General features: G+C 54.1%; 2 protein-coding genes across 3 annotated transcripts; one reads left to right on the top strand and one right to left on the bottom strand.

Moving 5' to 3' along the window:
• Positions 1 to 1,549: 1,549 nt before the first annotated feature.
• Positions 1,550 to 16,177, bottom strand: AIFM1 (apoptosis inducing factor mitochondria associated 1). Of its 2 annotated transcripts, none has more exons than XM_039572116.1 (16): positions 16,075 to 16,177; positions 14,834 to 14,976; positions 12,118 to 12,211; positions 10,981 to 11,093; positions 10,763 to 10,893; positions 10,106 to 10,196; positions 9,310 to 9,394; positions 8,797 to 8,873; positions 7,828 to 7,936; positions 7,078 to 7,185; positions 6,164 to 6,252; positions 5,943 to 6,083; positions 5,290 to 5,432; positions 3,116 to 3,240; positions 2,408 to 2,604; positions 1,550 to 1,763 (listed from the first exon to the last, which is right to left on the bottom strand). In XM_039572116.1, exons 1-16 carry the CDS (start codon positions 16,139 to 16,141, stop codon positions 1,692 to 1,694), a joined length of 1,785 nt encoding a protein of 594 aa, XP_039428050.1. In that variant the 5' UTR covers positions 16,142 to 16,177; the 3' UTR covers positions 1,550 to 1,691. The 2 variants fall into 2 exon arrangements, with proteins under 2 accessions (XP_039428050.1, XP_039428051.1); XM_039572117.1 differs by lacking the exon at positions 14,834 to 14,976 and adding an exon at positions 13,912 to 14,039.
• A 376-nt stretch (positions 16,178 to 16,553) lies between these two features.
• On the top strand, positions 16,554 to 20,537 carry MARS2 (methionyl-tRNA synthetase 2, mitochondrial). Its single transcript, XM_010403327.4, has 2 exons — positions 16,554 to 16,986; positions 19,290 to 20,537. Exons 1-2 carry the CDS (start codon positions 16,603 to 16,605, stop codon positions 20,490 to 20,492), a joined length of 1,587 nt encoding a protein of 528 aa, XP_010401629.4. The 5' UTR covers positions 16,554 to 16,602; the 3' UTR covers positions 20,493 to 20,537.
• Positions 20,538 to 22,112: the final 1,575 nt, after the last annotated feature.

Below are 22,112 nucleotides of genomic sequence, written 5' to 3'. Positions count from 1 at the left end.
GTGCCCAGGTCTCAGTCTGGGTTTCCTGCTCGACACAGTGAGAGGCCTCTCTCTGTGGGCCAGGAGATGGTTTCCTCGTGGAGGCCTGGAAGGAGAGTGGAGGATTTGCAGAGGTCACCCGGCTTCCCCCATCAGCAGCTGCTGGGACAGGGGTGCAGAAGATGCCGGGCCTGCAGTGCTGCGGCACAGGGGAAGCTTTGTCCGGCCATCCGGGCTTGGCCCTCACCAGTTCCAGCCCCACCCGGCTGCTGCAGGCCCAGCAGCTTCTCACGGGCCGGTGCTGGCCACGGGCTGCGACTCTGCTGGCCAGGATGGCCGGCTGCGAGGAGCCACCGGGACGGGCCCTGCGGCCCTGGGAGCCTTGGCCCCGCGGCCCCTCGTCCGCTCTCCCGGTGCCCCTGGAGCTGCGGGGCGATGTCAGCCGGGGCAGGGACTGGGGCAGGGACCGGCCCTGGGTGCTGCAGGGCGCTCTCATGCGGGGCATGGACCGGCTCTGGGTGCCCCGAGGCTGCCACTGCCGCAGCTGTGGCGGGAGGAGGAAGAGGTGTGGGGGGCAGGCAGCTGCCCGGGCAGGGTGCTGGTACGCCTGGTGCCATCCTCCCGTTGGCCTCTCCCTCCATCTCTCAGCTGGTGCCTCTCCTCAGGGCTCTGGGGGTTTGGGTTCTGCTCCTCCATGGCTCCTTTCCCACAGGTGTCCTGGGAAGCTGCTGCTTCCTGAGCAAGATGTTCTGCTTGAGTGGGTACCCCAGGGCGGCTTCTTAAATACCCCAGGGGCAGGATGTGGCCCTGCAGTGTCACAATGGCCCCTTGGGGTCGTGAGGCCCTGCAGTGTCACAATGGCCCAAGGGCACCATGAGGCCCCACATCACCCATGGCAGTTGTCAGGTTGTGTTGGGTTTGCATGGCCAGGTTTTGGGAGCGAGGGGGCTACAGGGGTGGCCTCTGTGAGAAGTTGCCAGAACCTTTCCCCACCTCCGGCAGAGCCAACACCACCAGCTCCAGGACACACCCACTGCTGGCCAAGGCTGAGCCCAGCAGAGATGGTGGTGACACCTCGGGGATGAAAGATTAAACTGCAGCCCACAGGAAGGACTCAGGCTGGGGAAGTTCATGGAGAAATAGCTCCTGTGGGAGGGACCCCAGGCTGGAGCAGGGGAAGGACTACGACCCCTCTCCTGGAGCAGGGACAGAAACAAGGTGTGATGAACTGACCATGGCCCTCATTCCCTGTCTCCCTGTGACGATGAGGGAGGGAGGATGGAGAGCCCAGGAAAGAAAGGGGGGGGCGGGAAGTGTTTTTAAGATTTCTACTTCTCATCATCCTGCTCTGATTTTGATTGGTAATTGATTTCCCCAAGTCGAGTCTGTTTCGACAGGCTGGAGAAGGGGCAGAGAGCCTGCAGGCCTGCTCGCTCCCCAGCGGGAATTCCTGCAAGGAAAGAGGGAGTTCTGCAGGCTCCCCCAAGGCTGACACAAGGGAAAACCAACTCCAGTGGGCAGCACGTTCCCCTCTCCTCACCAGCCAGGCAGCGGTGCAGGAGGGAGCAGGTGACTAGAACAATCTGACTTTATTGGTGCAAACACTGGGCTCGGGTGAGTGGAATATTCCCATGTGCTCCCAGGAAGCTCCCAAGGTGAAGGGGTGCACACAGCCAGCAGCCCACTCGCGCCTGCTGTTCCTGCTGCCGAGCTCAGTCTTCGTGGATGTTGAAGAGCTTTGCTACTTCATTGAGGTCCTCGTGCTCCTCCCCGTCTTTGATGATCTGGAGGAAGGAGAACACATTAAATCCTGCACATCCCATAAAGAGCCAGGGCTGCAGGACTGTCACAGCCAATGCCAGGAACTCCTTGGATGCTCTCTGAAGCACCAGACTGAGACAGCCACAACACGACAGCACTTTCTACACCCAAATTCACATGGGAGTCTTAAATGTACCATCACCTGCCTACAGGAACAGCAGGAAAACCAACCTCCCGTCCCTGTGGGATTTGTTTCTGGGTTTCCCTTTACAGCCAGGGAGAGCAAGTGTTTTAAAAAGTGATTCAGCTCTGCAAAGGTGAGCCTGGCACTAACTTGGAGCCAGGATACCTGGCTTGAACCTGCAACTTTTAGACAAGATGAAGAGACCACGGATTTAGGGTAAGGGCTGCTAAGGGAGGGAGGGAGGGAGGGAGGGAGGGAAGGATGGGAGGGAGGAAAGGAGGAAGGCAGGAAGACAGGCAGGGAAGGCGGAAAGGAAGGCAGGAAGGAAGGCCATACCAAAAAGCACAGGGACAGCTCCCCTAATTCACCCAAGCAGTGCTCCCATTGGACATCTGCCTTTATTTATCGTCACTTTGAATTGGCAGATTGATTTTTCCACAAGAAAAGTCCCGCTCTAGCAAACCCCCCTCGCCCTGCACTGACCTTCCGAGCAATGGGCATCCTGTTGAAGATGTTCCACAATACGATTCCCACCACGACTTTATCCCTGAGGTAGAAAATGACACCTTTGCCGTAATCTTCTCCTTGCTGTGGGACTTGAGGCGTTGGTGAAGAGCTTTGAGAGATCTGAACTTCTGAGGCTTCTGCTTCCGTTTCACTCTCAGATCGAATTCCAGTCCCTAAGGCAAAGACAGGAGGAGTCACACACCCAGTGCAGGACGTGATGATGGGAGCAGACTCAAGAGCAGGAGCCTGAGATGTTTCCCTTTGAGTTGTGTTCCCCAAAAGTTAAGTTTCATTAACAAAAGGATGAAACAATCCCAACATGGAGCACAACACTGACAGTTCCCAACTTCCACCCTCAAATGCAAAGGACAGCAGTGTCTGCTTCCTGCAGGCAGCGGATACAAAATAAACATGCTTGGATCCCTGTCTCTGTTATCCCAAACTGACCATTTTATTGCCACAGAGGAGATCAAACTTCCCTGGGAAAGTTTACATGTCAGTAGAGGCGTTCCCTGACATGTTCTTGGAGGAATGTTGTGTTTTAATCACATTTTAATATCAAAGCCAGCCTTTAAAGCTTGCTCTAGAAACGAGACAGCAGATTGCTGTGTCCTCATGCTTTCAGAGGTCAGGGTGACTCTGTGGTCCCCACACCAGCACGTGCAGGAGCTCCCCAGTCCATACCTGACTGTTCTGTTGCACTTTTTGGGGTGTCCTTGGCCGTCGCCTTGGCGAACACTCCCACTGTGGGCAGACTGCTGTCCACAAGGCCAATGGCTTCGTACCCCACATTGGGGCCCAGATCACTCCTAGGAATGAAGTGGGAATAAAATAAATTGGTAGCATTATTGAGACAAATCCAAGGCAATTCCATCCATCCATCCATCCTCCACTCCTTACTCCAGCGTGGCGTGGGCGATGCTGGACACAGGCTGACCCACACACTGACTGATACACGGAGTGTCCTTGGTGCACACAGGTGCAACAAGGAGTCAAGACATGACAAACCCATGGCCCTGAGCTTCAGAAAAACCAGCTCACTGACCAAAACTCTGAAATCCTTCAGGACCACTCCCTGGGAGGCAGCTGGAGACTTCCCAGCTTCTGGCAGTGCTGTTATCCACACCAGGCTTGGCAGCATGGACAATCACTCAGTGAGTATTTCAGAGAGCATTTAAAAAAGACTAAAGAGAAGAACACCTTGCCCTAACACCTCCTTGAACTGGGCACCTGGATCTGAACTGGGGTGCTGATAGGAGACAAAGCAGCTGTGGTTTGGCACCAGTAAGTACCAGGTGTCTGAAGTGTTTCCCAGGATGCTGAGGAAACAGATGCATCACAAACCACTTTGGATCTATGTACAACACGACCTTCCCTGCCAGAATCCTCCAGCACAGACTGGGGTCACTGCAAGGAACACCAGTAACATGCCAGCTGTGATCAGGAGGGATCATGGAGTAATTTGGGTTGGAAGGGACCTCAAAACCTATCTCATTCCACTCTTCTACCACGGGCAGGGACACCTTCCACTATCCCAGATTGCTCCAAGCCCCAATGTCCAGCCTGGCCTTGGACACTTCCAGGGATCCAGGGGCAGCCCCAGCTGCTCTGGGCACCCTGTGCCAGGGCCTGCCCACCCTCCCAGGGAAGGATTTCTTCCATATATTGAACCTAAATGTCCCCTCTGTCAGTTTGGAGCCACTCCCCCTTGTCCTGTCACTCCAGTCCCTCTCTCCTTGCAGCCCCTTCAGACACTGGAAGATGCTGCGAGGTCTCCACACAACCTTCTCTCCAAGAGGATCGGGATCCTGAGCATGCTGACAAAATGCATGAGGAATTCCTGTCATTTCCCAGCTTTTCAGCACGGGGGAAGGAAGTGTCACTCTGTGAGGGCTGGCACAGTGTGACACCTGCCAACAAACACGGGGCTGCAACTCACAGCCCTCCTTCACCTGCATCTGGTCATGGCTGAGAGCATCCCGAGGGAAAGCACCCCTGGGAAATGGGAAATGGCTGTCTCTGTGTCCTTAGCTGCACCTGATGACCTCTGAAGTTTTTCCCAACCTCAAGGATTCTGTGGCTCGGTTTCTTGTTTAAAAGTGAAGTGAGAAATGCTCTGGGCCCCAAGTCCAGGCAGAACAGACCAAGAGCTCAGGTAAATGACAGCAGGTCATAAATAACTATTTCTGAGGAGATTTCCCTGAGAAAACTGGAACTCTTTTACCCATATTTGAAATCCTGTTAACAAACAGGATTTGGAATTTTTAACTGGGCTGAGCTAGCAGCCTTTTGGATTTTTTGTGGGGCTTTTTTTTGTTGTTGTTGTTTTGTTGTTCTGTTTTCATTCATTTTGTTTTAAAAAGAACTTCAGGAAAATATAGCAAAATTGCCTATTTTCCTGATACCTCTCTCTGGAAAACAACTTCTCAGGTACACCTGGATGCAGCAATGCTTTGCTACTAAAGCATCAGCTCAGCAAAGTGCAACACTCAGACCCACACACTGGGCTGGGGAACTTCAGATAACCCTAACAGAAAATCTGCTGCTAGATTCAACCTGTAAATCAGTCTGCTCTGAGGAAAGGGCTGTTCTGTATTGCTCCTTGCTCTGCGGAATGGGACTCGTTCAGGGAGAAACTGGGATCTGCAGGAAGGAAAAACACTTGAGGGAGGTGAGGGCAGAGCAGCAAACGCTCAAACACCTCCCCCGCCCTGAGCTTTAGGAACATGAAGCTGTACAAGGTGTTTGCTGAGGTGGTTTCACTCCTCTTGGGAAACAGACACTTCCCGAGGTGTATCTTGTCCAAGCTCCTGCAACGTGGCCACGCGAGGAACCCCCAAAGAGGAAAGGACCGTTACCAGAACATGGACTGGTGCCAGTAGGGCTTTGCAGCTCCTGTCATGTTTTCTCCAGCCAGTCTCCCGCTCACCACGGCGTGGTCGTGGTGCTCCACGCGCCTCCGGCCCAGTTTGATGTCATAAAAGCAGGCAGCATCCCCTGCCTTGGAGAGAACCATCCCGTGAGCCCCGAGACAGGGACAGCTTCCATTAGTGCCCAAACAAAAAAAAACATCGGGAAGAGACCAAGTGGAACAAGGAACCGAGTTTTTCTGGCAAACCCCCGAACACCACCACTACCTCATCCCACTCCCTGGACTACACAACTCCCAGTTTCTCAGCATTTTGCACCGATCCTTGGAAAAATAAGCCAGCATGAGCTACGTTTTCCAGAGGAATCAAAGTCTCAACGCCCACCAAGGGACTCTTATGCAAGCGAGTGATCCAGGCTATCTTTAGGTTACCCCAACTCCTCTTACACAGCATAAATATTCCAAACTCGCCGTGGTTACCACGGCAACGAGGCGGCTGCAGTGCCTGACCAGGCTCTGGGCCTGCGCTACACCGCTCTCCTTACTCTCCTCACTCGCTCCTGCTCACGCCGGTCACCTCCTCCGTGCCACTCGAGTGTCCCGCTGCAGCAGCAGCAGCAGCAGAGCTGTGCCCACACTCACCACCCAGATGTTGGAGCGCGCCTGCAGCTCCGCGTTCACCCGGAACCCCCCGAAGTTGGAGTCCACCTCCAGCCCCGCTGACTTGGCCAGTTCCACATTAGGCTCCAGCCCCACCGCAGCCACAATGTGATCTGTCTCCACCTGTTTGGGGATGCAGAATTAGGATGTTAATTCCCTGCATGCCCCTGCAAATGTTGCCCTCTCCCTGCTTTTCCATTTACCTTCCGGCCGTCCTTCAGTTTAATCAGCAGCCGGTTGCCGGACACAGAGACGGATTTGACCACAGCATTGGGCAGGACATTGACCCCCTCTGGAAAGGAGCACAGGACACCTCACTGCCTCACTGCCTGCCCAGGACTGGGCAGATCCCACCTGCAGCAGGTGGCTGGTGCAGGCAGATCCAGGTGAGGAACCAAGACAGAGCCCACCCGAGCTTTGCTGCATGTGCTAGTGCAGCTCTGGGGGAAGCACGAGGAGAAACCCAGATACAAAGTCTGAAAGCTGCTTAAATGACAATCCAAAGTACATCTCATGTGATGACAAGGCCACATCCAAAAGAATTCCCTAAAACAGGTGTTCAGGAGCTAAGGACGCTCAATTACCTATTGCTGTGCCACAGCCAGACTCAGAGGTCCAACAAAGCAGCTTCCAAAAAAAGAAATTAACTCAGACCTGTGGGTATCAGGCGCTGCAATCCACACCCAATGACATTCCTCCTCCCTCTCCCCCCTCCACTTCCCAATGCACAGGATTATTTTGCACTTAATGCAGCAAATGGAAAAAGGTGTCTTAGACCTTACTGACATTATCAGCCAAACACTGCAGCACCTGGCCTGACACACCTGGTGTGTGCACGGGCACAGAGATCTTTCCAGGGAAACAGCCACAGGGAAGGAAAGCCTCACTGCCATCAGCAAGCCTGCTTGCTCAGCCTTCCCAGAGGAACTGCCAAGAAGCCAGGGGTTCATGGCAGCCCTGTGCTGCCCAAGCTGCCTGAACTACAACTTCCCCTGTGCTGCACCTGGGCCACTTTGCAGGGCCCAGCCTTCCCAAGGCTGCAGAGACAGAAGGGAACTGGATGTCCCCAGGAGCAGCTGCCCAACAGCAGCAGCCCAAACCCACTCGGCAGCTTCACCTCTTCGGACTTTCTCTGTGGTCCAGTTGCTCAGGTATTCGGGCAGGACTTTGCCCATGTTGCCGTTCTCTGGAAACAGCTGGATCACCTCCAGGCCTCGGGTTCGTGCTGGAAGGGAAGCACAGAGCAGCAGGATAAAGAGCAGCAGCAGATGTCAGGACACACAGGCTTTACTTTACACAAGGAGCTTGACAGAAGTTTCCAAATCTGGGAGTTCTGACTCCCAAGGAGTCACAAAGTGACTGACCACTGCTTCTCATACACCTGCAAACTCTAGGTAACAGACTTTTAGGGTAAATGCTTGGTATTTTGGCAAAAAACTTTTTAAAATTACCATAAAGGCACTACTCACACACTGACAGTCAGAATCCAGCTGCTCACCACCTTTTTGAAATCACAGGATTAAGGAATGCTTTTGGTTGGAAGGGACCTTAAAGATCATCCAGTTCCTACCTCAAAATCAGTTTGAGGGTGGCTTTGAGCACAGAGAACAAATGTGACTTTTCAGAGGGTGGAATGACTTTGCAGCTCACACTGGCCCGCAGAGCTCCCACCTCTGTGGTCAGGGGCTGCTGGGCAGCTAATGAGGGAGAAACTGGGAGAGCCTCAGCCAACAAAACACCCGTGTGTTGTTTCCTTCAGGCAAAGACAGAGGCTGTGCAAAAACTGAGCAGCTGGGGAGTGAAAAGAAGTTTCTGATGTGAGGCTGCTGCCACTCAGTGCCTGTCACAGCTGGGGACACACACTCACCTCTCCTTCCCAGAGCACAGGCCAGCTCGCTGCCGAGGAATCCACCACCAATAATTGTGATGGACTTGACTTCCCTGGAAATCTTCTCCAGCCTTCGGAAGTCCTCGATCTGAAAGAACATTTACCCCCATTTCCAATCCTCTCTAACAGGAATGGCAGCAGAAAGCATTTGTCTCCAGTCTGTCCCTTTGAAATAAGAGTGACTCTCCCCAGCCTGGAAAAGGACATGTGTTGCTCCTTCCTCCTGTTTGCCTGTTGCATAGAAAAACCTCCCTGGATTCCTTAAGTCTGTGCAAGCTCTTCCCTGTCCAGGAAATCTCAAATGCCTGCATTTCCCCCTACATTTCAAGGGCAGCTACAATAAAACTTCTAAACTCAAATGTCCCACAGCACACCCAGTACAAGGATGCCACAGCTCACAGCATCCATCCCTCCCTTCCCCACTGAGCAGACCACAGCTCAGGGCAAGTCCAGCACAGAACACAAGACTCCCATGTGCCTTCTTATTCCCAATCCATTCCCTGAACATGACTAAAGGGAAGGCTGCATGCTTCTTCTTCCAAATCCCACATCTTCAAGAAAAGTAGAGTTTGCCAAAAAAAAAAAAAACCAAACAACTCTGCAGCAAATTCCAGAAGATTTTGGCCACATTCAATGGCTTTTATTCACTTTGGAAGGTGCAGCAAAGTCACACAGGAGGGAAACTTTAAAAAATACCTAAACCCCATAATCCACACACTATTACAGCTCTCGGGCCGAGGCAAGCAGGTGAGTGGTTGAGTAGACTCTACCCTGGTTTCCTGCCTGGGAGAAGGAATAAGCAGCCAATGGATTCCTGGGCACCGTCTGAGGGGGGCACTGCCAAGGCAGGACTGTCCGGACCCAAAGCAGAGGAGTTTAAAAACGGAAAGCAGTGGCAAGTGGCTCTGACTCACTGAGCCTCAGCTGGCTGGCAGCACCTGAGGTTACCTTTCGGAACAGGGTCAGCCTTTTCTGCACGTCCTTTCCTGCTCGTTCAATGGCAGGCAGGTTTCTTGGGGATCCCCCTGGACACAGGGAGGAGAGAAGAGAGACCAATGACACCACGGCCATGGCACTGGATATCCAGACAGTGCAAAGCTGTCTCGGATCTCAACCGTGCTTCCCAAACTGCTCCAGTATGGGAATATCCCAGTATCCCTGCTGCTGTCTGAATGTCCCAGAAAAGCTGATGATGCAAGGCAGGTGAGAAACCCAGCGTGGCTGGCTGCACAACTGTCCTTCACAGGACTGCTCCCCAGCATGTTTGACACTGCAGAAACTTCTTCTCAAACAGAACCAAAGAATCACAGAATGGTTTGGGACCTTAAAGCTGGACCCCCCCAGCTCTCCCAGCTTGGCTCCACAGGGGAGGTACTCCAGAGAATTTATCTCTAGCTAAATGTCACTGAAATAAAAAGCCTGGCACAAGACCAGGAACAAGAGAAAAAACCCAACACTTACCAGTGGCAATGAGACATTTGTCGTAGGATATCTGGGTGCCATCACTGAGCTTCACCGTGTTCCCTCTGACATCCATGTGCACAACCTGCAAGATGAACCCAGCTGAGCTCGAGCTCTTCACTTCATGGACTGCTGATCAGAGATGCAATCTTGGAATTAACATTCTCCCACCTTTAGGTTTAGGGTGGGGGCAGGAGTGGGGAAGTGAGAGGACTGGAAGTGGGAATTGAGGCAACTTCTTTGGGAGTCACCATAGCTCAGGCTGATCTTCCCATGGTCTGAGTGTGAAATGGGCTCAGACAGAGCACAGCTCAGCAGGAAGAGGAATCACTGACATTTATCATAGCAACATACAAAAAACTGAGGATATAAATATGTTAGAAGGTTCACCATAAATTTCTCCACCTTCCTGCTGCTTTGGCACAGTGCTCCTGCTCACCTCATCACCCACTACCTCGATCTCTGTGCTCTCCTCACCTCACCCTCCAGCCCACACAGCCCAGTTCCCACTTGTCACACCCCATCTCTAAGGTCTACATATTTTTGTCCCATGCCCAGACTCCAAACTTATCCACCTCTCTTCCTTATCATCTTCCCTCAGCTCACTTCTATTCCTCTTGCCTTCTCCCAACTTCACTTCAGAGTAGCATAATCTCTGCTCCATCACACTTTTCCCAAACTTATACAAATTCCCTTCCCAGCCAACTCCCCCTCCAACTCCAGTGGTTCAGTACCACCTTGGAATGCAGGCTCTGCTTAGAAGAGCTGTAGGAACAAGAGCCAGTGCTGTACCCACCTTCTTGCCAGGCAGAACTGCCACCCCACCATTTTCCACAGAAGGCAGGTCCTCGACAGGCACATAGAAAGACGGCGGCTGGAAATAGATACTGAGAGAAGCTCCATTACCAAACAGGTTCCACTAGCTCTGGGGCACCAGAAATCCAGCTGTTCAGCAGCTCCAATGAGACAAAGACAACTCTGTGCATCCATAACAAGCTCCACAATTATTTATCTATTTTTAAGAATTAGGGTCTTCACACTGTTGAAGTTCGAGGGTTTGGATCACAGAATCAGAATTGGTCAGGTTGGAAAAGATCATCAAATCCAACCACCAAGAAAGGCTTAATCACAGAAGTCAAAAAAATCAAGTGTGATCCCGTGTCCCTGGACCTCTGCTCTAACCTGTGGAGCTTCACCTTTATTAACTTATTTCAGAGGACTCCTGCCCATAGAGGGATGTGTCTAAGGGGAATCACAGCAAAGTTCAAGAGGTATCGAGTCCTGAGCGAACCCCGGTGGGAAGCAGAATTCTTCAACCCCTGCCAGCACCGACACAGCCTTCCCTGCTCCTCAGTGCTCCACTGGTTGGTGGTTCTCTCCCAAGAACAGTTTGGTCATTGTCACCTCGTCACTAAACACTCTCCTGCGCCCTGTCACCTGCAGTGCCACGTACCTCCTCTCCTTGCCATTCCACTGCTTGAACCGCAACGTTTCTGTCACGTTGGGATCATCGGAAAACCACAGTTCTTTGGAAAGAGGTGGACGCATGTAGGGCAGGTTAGGGTCTTCAGACACAATCAGCACCTTTAATTGGCCAGGAAACACATCAGCTGGAGCAACAGCAGGCAAATGGGAGCACACACAGGGGCTCTGGAGCAGGACAGCTCTTACCCGGGCTCCGGGGTCGCGGGCCCGGATGGATCTGGCAGCAGCGAAAGCAGCGGTTCCTCCACCAATGAGCAGGAAAGGGACGTGGGACGGGACCTTGGGATGAGTGCTCGGAGCTGCAGGTGACAGATGGGACAGCTTACTGCAAATACAGGCAAATGGCCCAGCCCCAGGGCACAGAGTGTGTCACCAGGGGCCTTCCACATCCAGACTTCCTTTGGAAATTGTCCTCCTTCTGCCCCAGCATCCTTCCCAAGAACCCCGCTGCTGCTTCTCCCAAAGCTGCTCCCTGCAGGAATCAGTCAGATTTCAGCAAACTGGTTTTTCTCAGCAAGCCCAAAACTCTGCACTGGCCAACCAGCGTACACTTTGTAAGAAAGGGAAGTTCCCCAAAAGGCCAAGGCACGTTTTTCTGTAATTTTGTTCAAGGAGACAACTTTTGAGTTCCTGCAGAAGGCACCTCCTCCCACAGGCAGGTCCTGTTGCTGAGCAACATGCGGTTAATCCGTAGGCAGGGACTAACCAGGCAGTTCAGTATTAGCACCAGAACTCACCTGCTGCGCCCCCAGGAGCAGCACCTGCACCTGAAATCCGCTTAATTCAGCGAAGTACAGGCTGCAGTTTGGGAGCTGCAGTTCAGGGCTGACTCCAGGATGAACAGGCTCTCCACCAGCCAGGGAAAGAGGCCCTCTGGAATCAGTGTACTTGCTAGACTGTGCAAAGGCAAAAGCCAGAAGCAGGGCTCACTCCTTTCTCTTTTTATCACAGAAGGAGTAAATGACAGAAATCAGCCCCGGGAGACATCCTACTTCATCCTCTGTAAAACAGCCTGTTCTGGGTCATGGAGCCAGCGCTGTCTTCTGTGCTGGGAAGTCACAGAATAACAGAAACCCATGACCTTAAAGCTCATCCAGTTCCACCCCCCTACCATGGGCAGGGACACTTTCCACTAGGCCAGGCTGCTCCAAGTCTCATCCAACCTGGCCTTGAATGGGAATTCTGAAACAACGGCACACACTGAGAGGTACAATCCTCTGCAGGCACGTCTGTGATTCCAGAGAGCCTCTGTTCCCTTTGTTTTGGAGGCCTCAAGCTCACAAAGAACAGAGCCAACCCCAGAACTGGTGGGCTGGTACCCACCGGAGGCAGAGGGCTCATCGTCTTGGGACCGCGTGGTTACCGTCGAGACCCGCCTGGTGAATCGCTCTTTGTTATCCTTCAGTATTTTGTACACCTGCAGACAGACAGCAGACATTTACCTTGTCCACCTTACAGCACCAAGGCACCACCCTGCTGCTGGCCCTGGCAGGCTTTTGTCCACCCCATGTGCTGGGAAAAGCCAGTGACAACATGTGGGGCAAAATACACCTCCCTGGACAAGGCTCCCATCAGGAATGGGCTCAGAAAATGACCTGCTCCACCTGGTGTGATGAGCCTTGGATGTCTGGCTGCTTCCCAGAAGCAATGAACCTTCCTGCAGGTGTCTGGCTGCACACCCCTTCCAAGGAGAACCAGCTCCAATGAAGGAAATGCAGCCAAACCAGCCCCAAGACCACATGCAAGCTGGGCCATGACACAACACAAGGCTGCAGAAATGGAGACAAATCCAAAGAAAAAGCATCTCCCAGCTTCCAAAGCCCAGAGCAGCTGGGCAGAGCCAACAACCTGACTGGCTTGCTCTAGGCCAGGTGGTACAGGCACGGTGGTGGCAGTGGGGACACCCTGACATTAGCAGGGCCTTGAGCCACAGGAGCGGGGCTGCTCCAGGTACTGGCCCTTGGACATGGAATCTCTTCCAGCTGAATGCTGATCTGCTCATCTGACTGTGAAACTCAGGATACAGCATAAGCAGAGCCTGCATGTACAATTTACTGGGACAGACATCTCTTATGTCACTTTAGCTTCCAAGAAAAGCTGGCAATGGACAGGAGCTGAAGACACTGGGAGTGCTGGGAGCAGGTCAGTGTCCCGTATTTTTCCCCAAGGGTAAAAAATTAGAGGGAAACAAACCTTTCTTTAAGGCAATACCCAGCCTTGCTAATAGTCTCTGTCATGTGCATGACATCAAATTTCATTTGCTAATCCTCACAAGTTGGTGTTTTATAGCAAATAGGCTCAAACGAGAATGGAGGAATTTAATGCCAGGCACAAAAAAGAGCACAGGACAAAAGCCTGTCCAGGGAACTGGAGAAATGTCAGAAATATTAGAAACCAGGAACTTGTCAGTGTAGAGAAGAATTAAGATAAAAGTATTTTTAAAGCCTTTTGCTTCGAGACAGAAAAGCCAAGGTTAACAAACAACCTCTGCCTTTACAGGCAGAACCAGGAAGGTTTTAAGCAAGTCCAAAGGGCAGCATACAGCAAATTAAATCTGATCCTTCAGGAAAAAACACTATTATGCACAGGCAAAACATGAGATCAGGCCTTGAGGATAAATATTTCCAATGGGACAATGTCAAGTTATTTCTAGTCAGAAACAGAACTATACTTTGCCAGGACATGGGGTGATGTTTCAGTGCTCTTCCCTGAGGAAATCACCAAGTTGAACAAGTTTTCTTCCCTTCCCTTTAGCACACTTATATTCAGGTATTATTTCCTTTTCTGCATGCCAACATTACTGATATTGGGAGAGGTGCATTAATTAATAATTTGTGCCCTTACACAGACAGAAGCCAAAGATTGCCAGTTTGGGTTCATATTTACTTAATGTGGAAAGATTAATTCTAAGGCAGGTTTCCCCACTAAGAACTGCACCACTTGAGAGTATCCAATTTGTAACCTTAAATTATTTGGCAATGTCCCTTGAAAATGAAATACCTGAGGCCAGGGAGCACGAAGAGGGCTGGAAGTGAAGGGTAACAAGGTGGGAGGTACAGACAGGTGCCCGCCCCCCCCCCCTCCCACCCCACAAACACCTTTAGGGAAGCGTCTTACATAAGCTCCTGTCCCAGTGACTGCTCCTCCCACTATTAAGTATAACAAGAGGTTGCTGCCAGCTTTGCCAGGAACACCTGAAGATGTCAGGGATCTAGAAGGGCATCTTAGCTGATGGCATTGCAAAACTGCAGGGGAAGACAGGCAATGGAAGAGAAGAGGGAAAGAGCTGAATATTAGGAAGGATTCTTGATTAAACAGGTCTTGGGAAAAGCAGAGTGTGCTTTGTAATTTCAGCTACCTTGTCTGCCAGAGAAAAGGACAGCAGGGCACAGGAAATAATTATATTTAAAGGAAATGGGAAAATATTTTTCTTCCATGCACTGTTTTGAATTTTTTTTCCCCTTCCCCAGGAGCTTCCTTAGGAGAAAATTGGGATTTTGAACTTTTAATGAACATGATCCTCCAAGAGAAAGAGCTTGGAAACAAAGATTTGTGTGATTTAAGCCTGGGGTCTATCCACTCCCAGGCAATGCTGATACTCTTCAGCTCTCTGGGAATGTCATTTACTCTTTAAGTCAGGCTGAAAATCTTTATCCTTTTCGAGTAGGACATAAATGCTCCCCAGCTGGGGGTTGATTTGGTATACTTACACCAGTTAAACAAATGTTCTGAACTGAGATTTGGCAAGGAATTGTTTGTCCCATACAAGGCAACAGACAGAGCTGTGGTTGGTCATAACAAAAAAAACCCAAGAGTGCCTTTAAGGTAAAAAAACTTAAAAGGTAACTGAAATTACAGTTAAAACCCAAGTAATCATAAGAAGTTAATTTCCATTTAGGTCCCCTTGAAGTTTTCTGAAGGAGGAAACAGAGATAAAGTTACAGAGATCAAAAGCTGAGTAAAGAGAGCTGGAATACAGCAAATGCTCGACAGGAGAGATGGATTGCGGCTTCTTCCCAGGAACCACCTTTCTACTTACATAGGCACCTGCTCCTAAGGTGGACAAGCCCACAATAAGGACAAAAACCGAATTACTGCCCTTTTGCCCAGGCACGCCTGTGCTAGCCACTTGTCTGCTCAGCTGCAGGTCTGGGGGCACATTCCAGCGCTGCAACAACGTGCCTAAGGAACACAATTTGTTGGAGAAAACAACACAAAAACACTGTCAATACAAAGGTAAGTCTGGAAATTTAGAGACTAAGTCAGTTCTGAACCCAAACAAATTCCTTGTTTGGAAAACCCAGCACCACATCTGAGCGACTTATCCTGAGCCACAACAATGTGCTCCGGGCAGCTGTGGATACCAAAATACCTGTGAGATCAAGGGGTAACTGAACTGATGGAGAGCAGGAGCATCTCTAGGCAGCTGGAAAGGCTGCCTGCAGCTGCCGCCTCCAGCCACGCCGGGCTGGCCGAGCACGGAGATGTGAATTGGTGGTTCCTACACCCTCTCCAGGCCTCTCCTGTCCGACGATGCACCTGGCTCCAGCACAAGCAAGCAGAGGCTGAGCTAACCCGGCCAGGGCCGGCAGCAGGGATGCTTACACCGGAACCAAACTCGCTCTGCTCACACAGCTCATTCCACCGGGATAAATCACCACAGGAACGGGCTTCTGCTGCCAAAAAGGGCATCGCCGGTGGAAATGAGCAGATCCAGGTGCAGGCAGCTCCCGCTGCGCAAGCGGGACAAGGGGCACCCCTGGCTGAGCCGCTGCACAGCGTTTCATTTCTCCATCACCAAATCACAGCCACGGCCGCCCCAACTCATCCCTAAACGGAGCGAGCGATGGCGGGGACGGCTCCGAGCGCTGCTCCCAGCACGGCCGATGCTCCCGGGAGAGGTCTGGGCTCTCTCCACCCCCACCTCCACCTGCTCCCGCCCGGCGAGTGCAGAACCCGCCTCACCCCAGCCTGAAGGCACTTATTTGTGACAAAAACCGCACCAAAGCCACCAGCACCCGAAAAGCGACCAAGGTCTCAAGCAGCTCCGGGTAATTCACGCTTCCCAAACGCGTTCCCGAAGCATCCGCACCTCCCCGCGCCCCCTCCCGCAGCGCCCCGGGCCCCGCACCGATCCCGCGGGGTGACCGCCCGGCCCGGTGCCCTCCGCAAACGGCGCTCCCGGCCGGGATCCGGTCCCGGGCCTGAGCCAGCCCCGGGCCGCGGGACGGAGCGGCGGGAATGGCGCCCGGTGCCCCCCGGCCCCGGCCCCGCACTGACCCGCGTGGGCGCGTCCCCGCGGCGGGGGGCGCAGGGCGCGCGCCAGGGCCGCGCGGCAGCGGATCATGTCGCCGGTCGCTCGCCGGTCGCTCGGTCGCGGCCCCGCCGGCCCGGCCCGGCCCCGCCGCGCACGCGCCTCCCGCCGCTTCCGGGCGGCCGCTCCGCGCCGCCGCATCGATGGTGCCGCCGCCGCCGCCATGTGGCGGCCGCCCCGCCGCCTCCCGCGCCCGCTCCGCCGCCCCGCCGCCACCGCCACCGCCACCGCCACCGCCACCGCCACCGGGCCCGGCCGCCGCCTGCTGCTCTCCACCCCCATCTTCTACGCGAACGGGCCGCCGCACATCGGGCACCTGTACTCGGCGCTGCTGGCCGACGCGCTGCTCCGCCACCGCCGCCTGCGCGCCGCCGGCCCGGCCCGGCTCTGCACGGGTCAGCGAAGCCCCCGCTCCGAGCCCCTTCCCCGGGGCTGACCCCTTCTGCCGGGGCTGACCCCCCTCCCCGGGGCTGACTCCCCTCCCCGGGCTCCCTATGTCCCCCCGGCCTCTCCCCACAGCCCCGCGGGCTCTCTCCGTTTCAGGGACCGACGAGCACGGGCTGAAGATCCAGCAGGCCGCGGCCGCGGCGGGGACGTCGCCCGCGGAGCTCTGCGAGCGGGTCTCGGGGCTCTTCCGCCAGGCCCTGACCCAGGCCGGCGTCGCTTACACCGACTTCACCCGCACCAGCGAGCCCCGGCACCAGCGAGCCGTGCAGCACTTCTGGGGGGCCCTCCGCGATGGCGGGGTGCTCTACAAGGGCTCCTACGAGGGCTGGTACTGCACGCCCGAGGAGAGCTTCCTGCCCGAGAGCCAGCTGGCCGAGCGCACGGACGCCCAGGGCCGCCCCTGCAAGGTGTCCGTGGAGACCGGCCACGAGGTAAGGGCGCTGCAGGAGCGCTGCCCGCTCACCTGCCACTCTGCTCTGGCCAAATTTGGGGTGTTTAATGCTTCCCGTAGCCTTTTGTTAATTTTTGTTGGTTGAGGCTCACCTGTATTTCAATAGAGTGTCACCTGTCAGTCCAGAAACCCCCTGGGTGCTGGGCTGATTCCCCAGCGAGGGCAGCAGGAATGGGGGGGTTCAGCTCCTCTGCCGCACTCAGGTGAGACCCCACCTGCAGAGCTGCCTCCAGCCCTGGGGTCCCGGCACAGGAAGGACCTGGAGCTGTTGGAGCGAGTCTGGAGAAGGCCGCCAAGACGATCAGAGGAATGGAGCAGCTCTGCCCTGAGGAAAGGCTAAAAGAATTGGGATTGTTCAGCCTGGAGAAGAGAAGCTTTGTGATGACCTAATTACCCTCCCTTACCTGAAGGAAGCCAATGAGGAGGATGAAGAGATGCTATTTACAAGGGCCTAGAGTGACAGAACAAGGGGGAATGGATTCAGACTGACAGGGTTATGTAGGATATTGGGCAGAAATTCTTCCCTGTGCAGGTGGAGAGGCCCTGGCACAGGGTGCCCGGAGAAGCTGTGGCTGTCCCATCCCTGGAAGCGTCCAAGGCCAGGTTGGACAGGGCTTGGAGCACCCTGGGGTAGTGGAAGGTGTTTCTGCCCATGGCAGCGGGGTACAAGTGGAACAAGATGGGCTTTGAGGTCCCTCCCAACCCAAACCATTCTGGGATTCTGTGATTCTCTGTGTTACAGTGGTGAATGGGGATCCCAGGGAGAGCTGCCAGACCCCACCTGGCAGGGGCACATTGTAGCTATGTGCCATAGGAAGGATTCAGCCTCTGCTCCACAGGCTGCTGGCCTGGGAATGGTATTCTGCAGGGGTGATGAGAGAAGTTAGCTGGACAGGAGGATATGGGTATATAGTAGCTGAGGCGTTCCTTGGGGGTTCAGAGTTTCAAACCTGTTTTGTGAGACAGTTCAGTTTGGGCTCTGGACACTTACCCATCTCTTAAATGGGTTTTGGTCCTGCCTAAAGCACTGTAACATCACCTGCCTGTGGTCAGCCTAAATGGGTGCGCCCAGGAGTGTGGTACCTGCCCAAGAGTCTCTCTACCACTGCTTTCTACAAAGTGTGGAGTTACGTGATTTAATCCAGCAGCTACAGATAATCCTGCTCAGAGCTCAGCACAGGTCATGCTCCTGTGGTGTTTGTATGAGGCTGGGATGTGGGAGTGTTGGTCCACACAGAAAGGGCTTTATTGGCAAATAGTAACTCTTGAGAAAGCACCTAAGATAATTGGGGAAAAGATAAGTTTCCAAGCGAAGTAATCGTTCTTCAGACCTAAAACAATCAGCAGACTTCAAAGTCAAGCTACCATGAGAACAGTTCCTGGCCTTGCCTGTTGAACTGTCCAAGGAAACAGGAGTGTGCATGGAGCAGAGAAGCTCTTGCAGTGTGGTGGGAAGGGATGGGAAGGTTCATCCCCAGCCTGAAAGAGGCGGTTGGGCAGTTCCTTCCTTGGGAGTTTTGTGAAGGAAAAGGGGGAGTTTGCACATGCCAGACTTCTGGTGAGTGAGTGGGTTCTGGCATCTGGTGGAGCCTGGAGGTGAAGATGTCTTTGAATGATGTTCTTCAGGTCTTCCTTGTACACCGCAAGATTGCTGACCCAGCCACGGATCCCTGAGTGCCTTACACAGCTCACTCGTACCACATCCACCCACCAAGTTTTCACTGGTTTAGCTAAATGTGTCATTTAATGGATTTAACTGTGGGGGAGAAGTGCTGTCAGTGCTGTAAGCAAACAAAGTTAGTGACAGAGGCATTAAAGCATAAACTGAGGAAAAAGAGGAGTACAGCCCCAGGAAAACAAAGGCAGGCACCAGGAGTGGCAGTAGGGCAGGAATTACAATGTCATTTTGTCTTTTTGTGATGTTCCACTATTATTGCAGAACTATGTTGTTAAGAAGGTGTATTCTCATCTCCCTAACTCCTTTCTGATGTCACATCAACCTGGCAGGTGTAAGGGTGTTCCTTCCCAGGAACAAGTGTTTTAAGCAGGATGCTGAACCATCCCAGGTGCCTGAGGCCTCAGGTGTGTTCCTGGGGATCTCAAGGAGGCAGTGTCTTGGGTAAGAAGGTTCCTACTAGTCCTGGAAAGATGCTGAGAGCTTCCCATGGCATGGGAGGACACCCAGACATGGGCAGTGTGCGACAAACTCCGTGCTGAGAACGGTGTGTGCAAATTGTCAGCCTGTTCTTGGGGCCATAATCCTTTCCTCCCCTGCTGTCCCAGGTGCACTGGACCAAGGAAGAGAATTACATGTTCAGGCTCTCAGCATTCCGGGATCCCTTGCAGAACTGGCTCCGGGACAACCCACGTGCGATTTTTCCTGACCCTTTCTACCAGTGCGTGCTCCGCTGGCTGGACGAGGACTTGCCAGACTTGTCGGTGTCCCGCGAGCGAAGCCGGCTGCAGTGGGGCATCCCCGTCCCCAGTGACCCCACACAGACCATCTACGTCTGGGTGGATGCCCTGGTGAACTACCTGAGCGTGGTGGGGTACCCCGAGAGCCACGGCGCGTGGTGGCCGGCCGTGCACCACGTCGTGGGCAAGGACATCCTCAAGTTCCACGCGCTGTACTGGCCGGCGCTGCTGCTGGCGACAGGGCTGGAGCCCCCCGAGCGCATCCTGGTGCACTCCCACTGGACTGTGCGGGGCCAGAAGATGTCCAAGAGCCTGGGCAACGTGGTGGACCCCACTGTGTGCGTGGGGCAGTACGGCGTGGACGGGTTCCGGTACTTCCTGCTGCGGCAGGGCGTCCCGGAGCGGGATTGTGACTATTACGAGGAGAAGGTGGTGAAGTTGGTGAATTCGGAGCTGGCAGATGCACTCGGAGGGCTGCTGAATCGCTCCACAGCCCCCAGCATTAACCCCAGCAACACCTACCCGCGCTTCTCAGAGCCCTGTTTCCCAAAGGTCCCGAATTCCAGGGAGGCAAAATGCACAGGCAGGGCATCTGCTGAGGACTATGAGCTCGTGGCAGCAGTGGCCTCGCTGCCTGCGCAGGTGGACAGTTATTTTGAAGGCTTCCAGATCTACAAGGCTTTGGAATGCATTGCCCAGTGTGTGAGGCAGACCAACGGCTTCTTCCAGAGACACAGGCCTTGGAAACTTGACCGAAGGGATGGTGCGGAGCAGCTCTGGCTGGACACCATCCTCCACGTGACGCTGGAGTGCCTGCGCGTGTACGGGACGCTCCTGCAGCCCGTGGTCCCACACGTGGCAGACAAGCTGCTGTCCCGGCTGGCTGTTGGGCCAGCAGAGAGGGGTCTCTCCGGGCTGACGTTCCTGGCACGCTATGATGGAAAGCCGTGTCCCTTTGAGGGGAGGCAGCTTGGACCTGACACCGGCATCTTGTTCCACAGGCTGGGCAAGCTGGAAACTATGAAGAAGAGAAAGCAAGAAGCTCGAGTCCCTGACAAACAGCTTCTGTGAATAAAAACCTCCAGGAATTCCTGGAAAACATTGTCTCTGTTAAAAGCACTTTCCTCCCATTCGTGGTGGTGGTGTGGAGGGGTGGGAGGCCGGTCTGGGCAGGGCTGCACTGTCAGGATCACACGTGCCTGGGCAAGTGGGGGTGTGAGTGGGGCTGAGGGCTTGGGAAGCTCAGGTAGCACCCTCGGAACATCTGAGTAGCCAAGTCAGTGACTGAACTGAAGGGCACAGCCTCGGGTTTGAACACTGCTGCTTTTATGCCCTGATGTATTTTATGGGATGTAAAAAGCAACTGAGGCAAATATTTATCACCTTAAAACAGGAAATTTCCTGCACAGTCCTGGGGCTCCACTACAATCCCCTTGCCTGTGTCTCTCACTGAACCATAGAATGAATTCCTGTCTGGTTTGGATTGAAAGGAATGTAAAGCCCATCTTGTTCCGCCCCCTGCCATAGGCAGGGACACCTTCCGCTAGACCAGCTTGCTCCAAGCCTCATCCAACCTGGCTTGGAACACTTCCTTCCTTGGCCTTGTCTGGTGTGAGGAGCTGTCAGGTGCTCTGCTGAGGCCATTGTAACCATGGGTGCGGCAGACTGACTGCTCAGCCATCCTTTCCGGAGAGACAGCAGCTCCCACCTTGCTCACACCAGGAACCCTTTCTTGGGTGGACATTGAGGCTGACATCCAGGAGGAGCAAGCAAGCCTTGAGGACAGGGTTGGTCCTGGGCCTCCTTGGTGTTGTCTCCTTGCACAGGGAGACGGATGAGCAGTTGCTCTGCAGTCAATGTCCTCATCTCACTTCTGATCCACAGGTTTTTGGCCAGGTCAGAAGTAGCTGGGGATGGTCAGAAATGGTTCTGTGGGGCTGTGATGCCCATGGATCTATTGGGTCTCTCATCTGAGCTCCCTTTGTGGGCCAAAACAAGTCTGAGTGAGCCTCAATGGGGACAATGCTGTGTGGCTGCTCTTTATTCTGGGGGCAGGACGATGCCATGGTTAGACAGTGGGTCTCATTCAGCGCTGCAGACCTGCAGACGTGACCAGAATGGGAATGGGGGGATGTGTTTCATCAGACTCGGCTTCCTGAGGCTTTTTCACCTGCTGCAAGGCTTAGTGCACCCTGTTTCATGTCCATGCTGCTGGAAGCAGCTGAGCACTGACCCTCTGAGGTGGTGGTGGCCACTGGGGGTCTCTGATAAATCCTTCCCAGCCTCCAGCTCCTCCAGGTCCTATCAGCGCTGGCACTGCAGGAGTCATCTTTCAGAGGCCCATTTTGGGGGGCTATGAGTTCTTCTGGGATTGCCTGGGCTGTGTGAGCAGGAGCAATGCAGCCGCTGGGGCTCTGCCCCATGTTCCCATCGGTCCCCATGGCACCGTTGCTGTGCCACAGCCTGATGCTGTCCCAGGCCAGGCCAGTCCCCTCATCCCCTCCTGCCATGGCTCTCCTCTCCTCCTGCAGATTGCCACCTGCTCCCCCCCCTCCTGCAATCCTTGTGTGCGTCCTTCCTGCTGCAGCCCCCGTGCCCTCGTGCCGTGGGTGCTGGCTCCCCACTGCCCTGTTCCTTGGGGACAGGACGGACACAGCCCCTTCCCGGTCTCTCATGCTGGCACACGGGGGC

This window comes from Corvus cornix, chromosome 4A, assembly GCF_000738735.6.
Source record: "Corvus cornix cornix isolate S_Up_H32 chromosome 4A, ASM73873v5, whole genome shotgun sequence".
NCBI classification, from domain to species: domain Eukaryota; kingdom Metazoa; phylum Chordata; class Aves; order Passeriformes; family Corvidae; genus Corvus; species Corvus cornix.
This window is presented reverse-complemented; position numbering and strand designations above follow the sequence as displayed.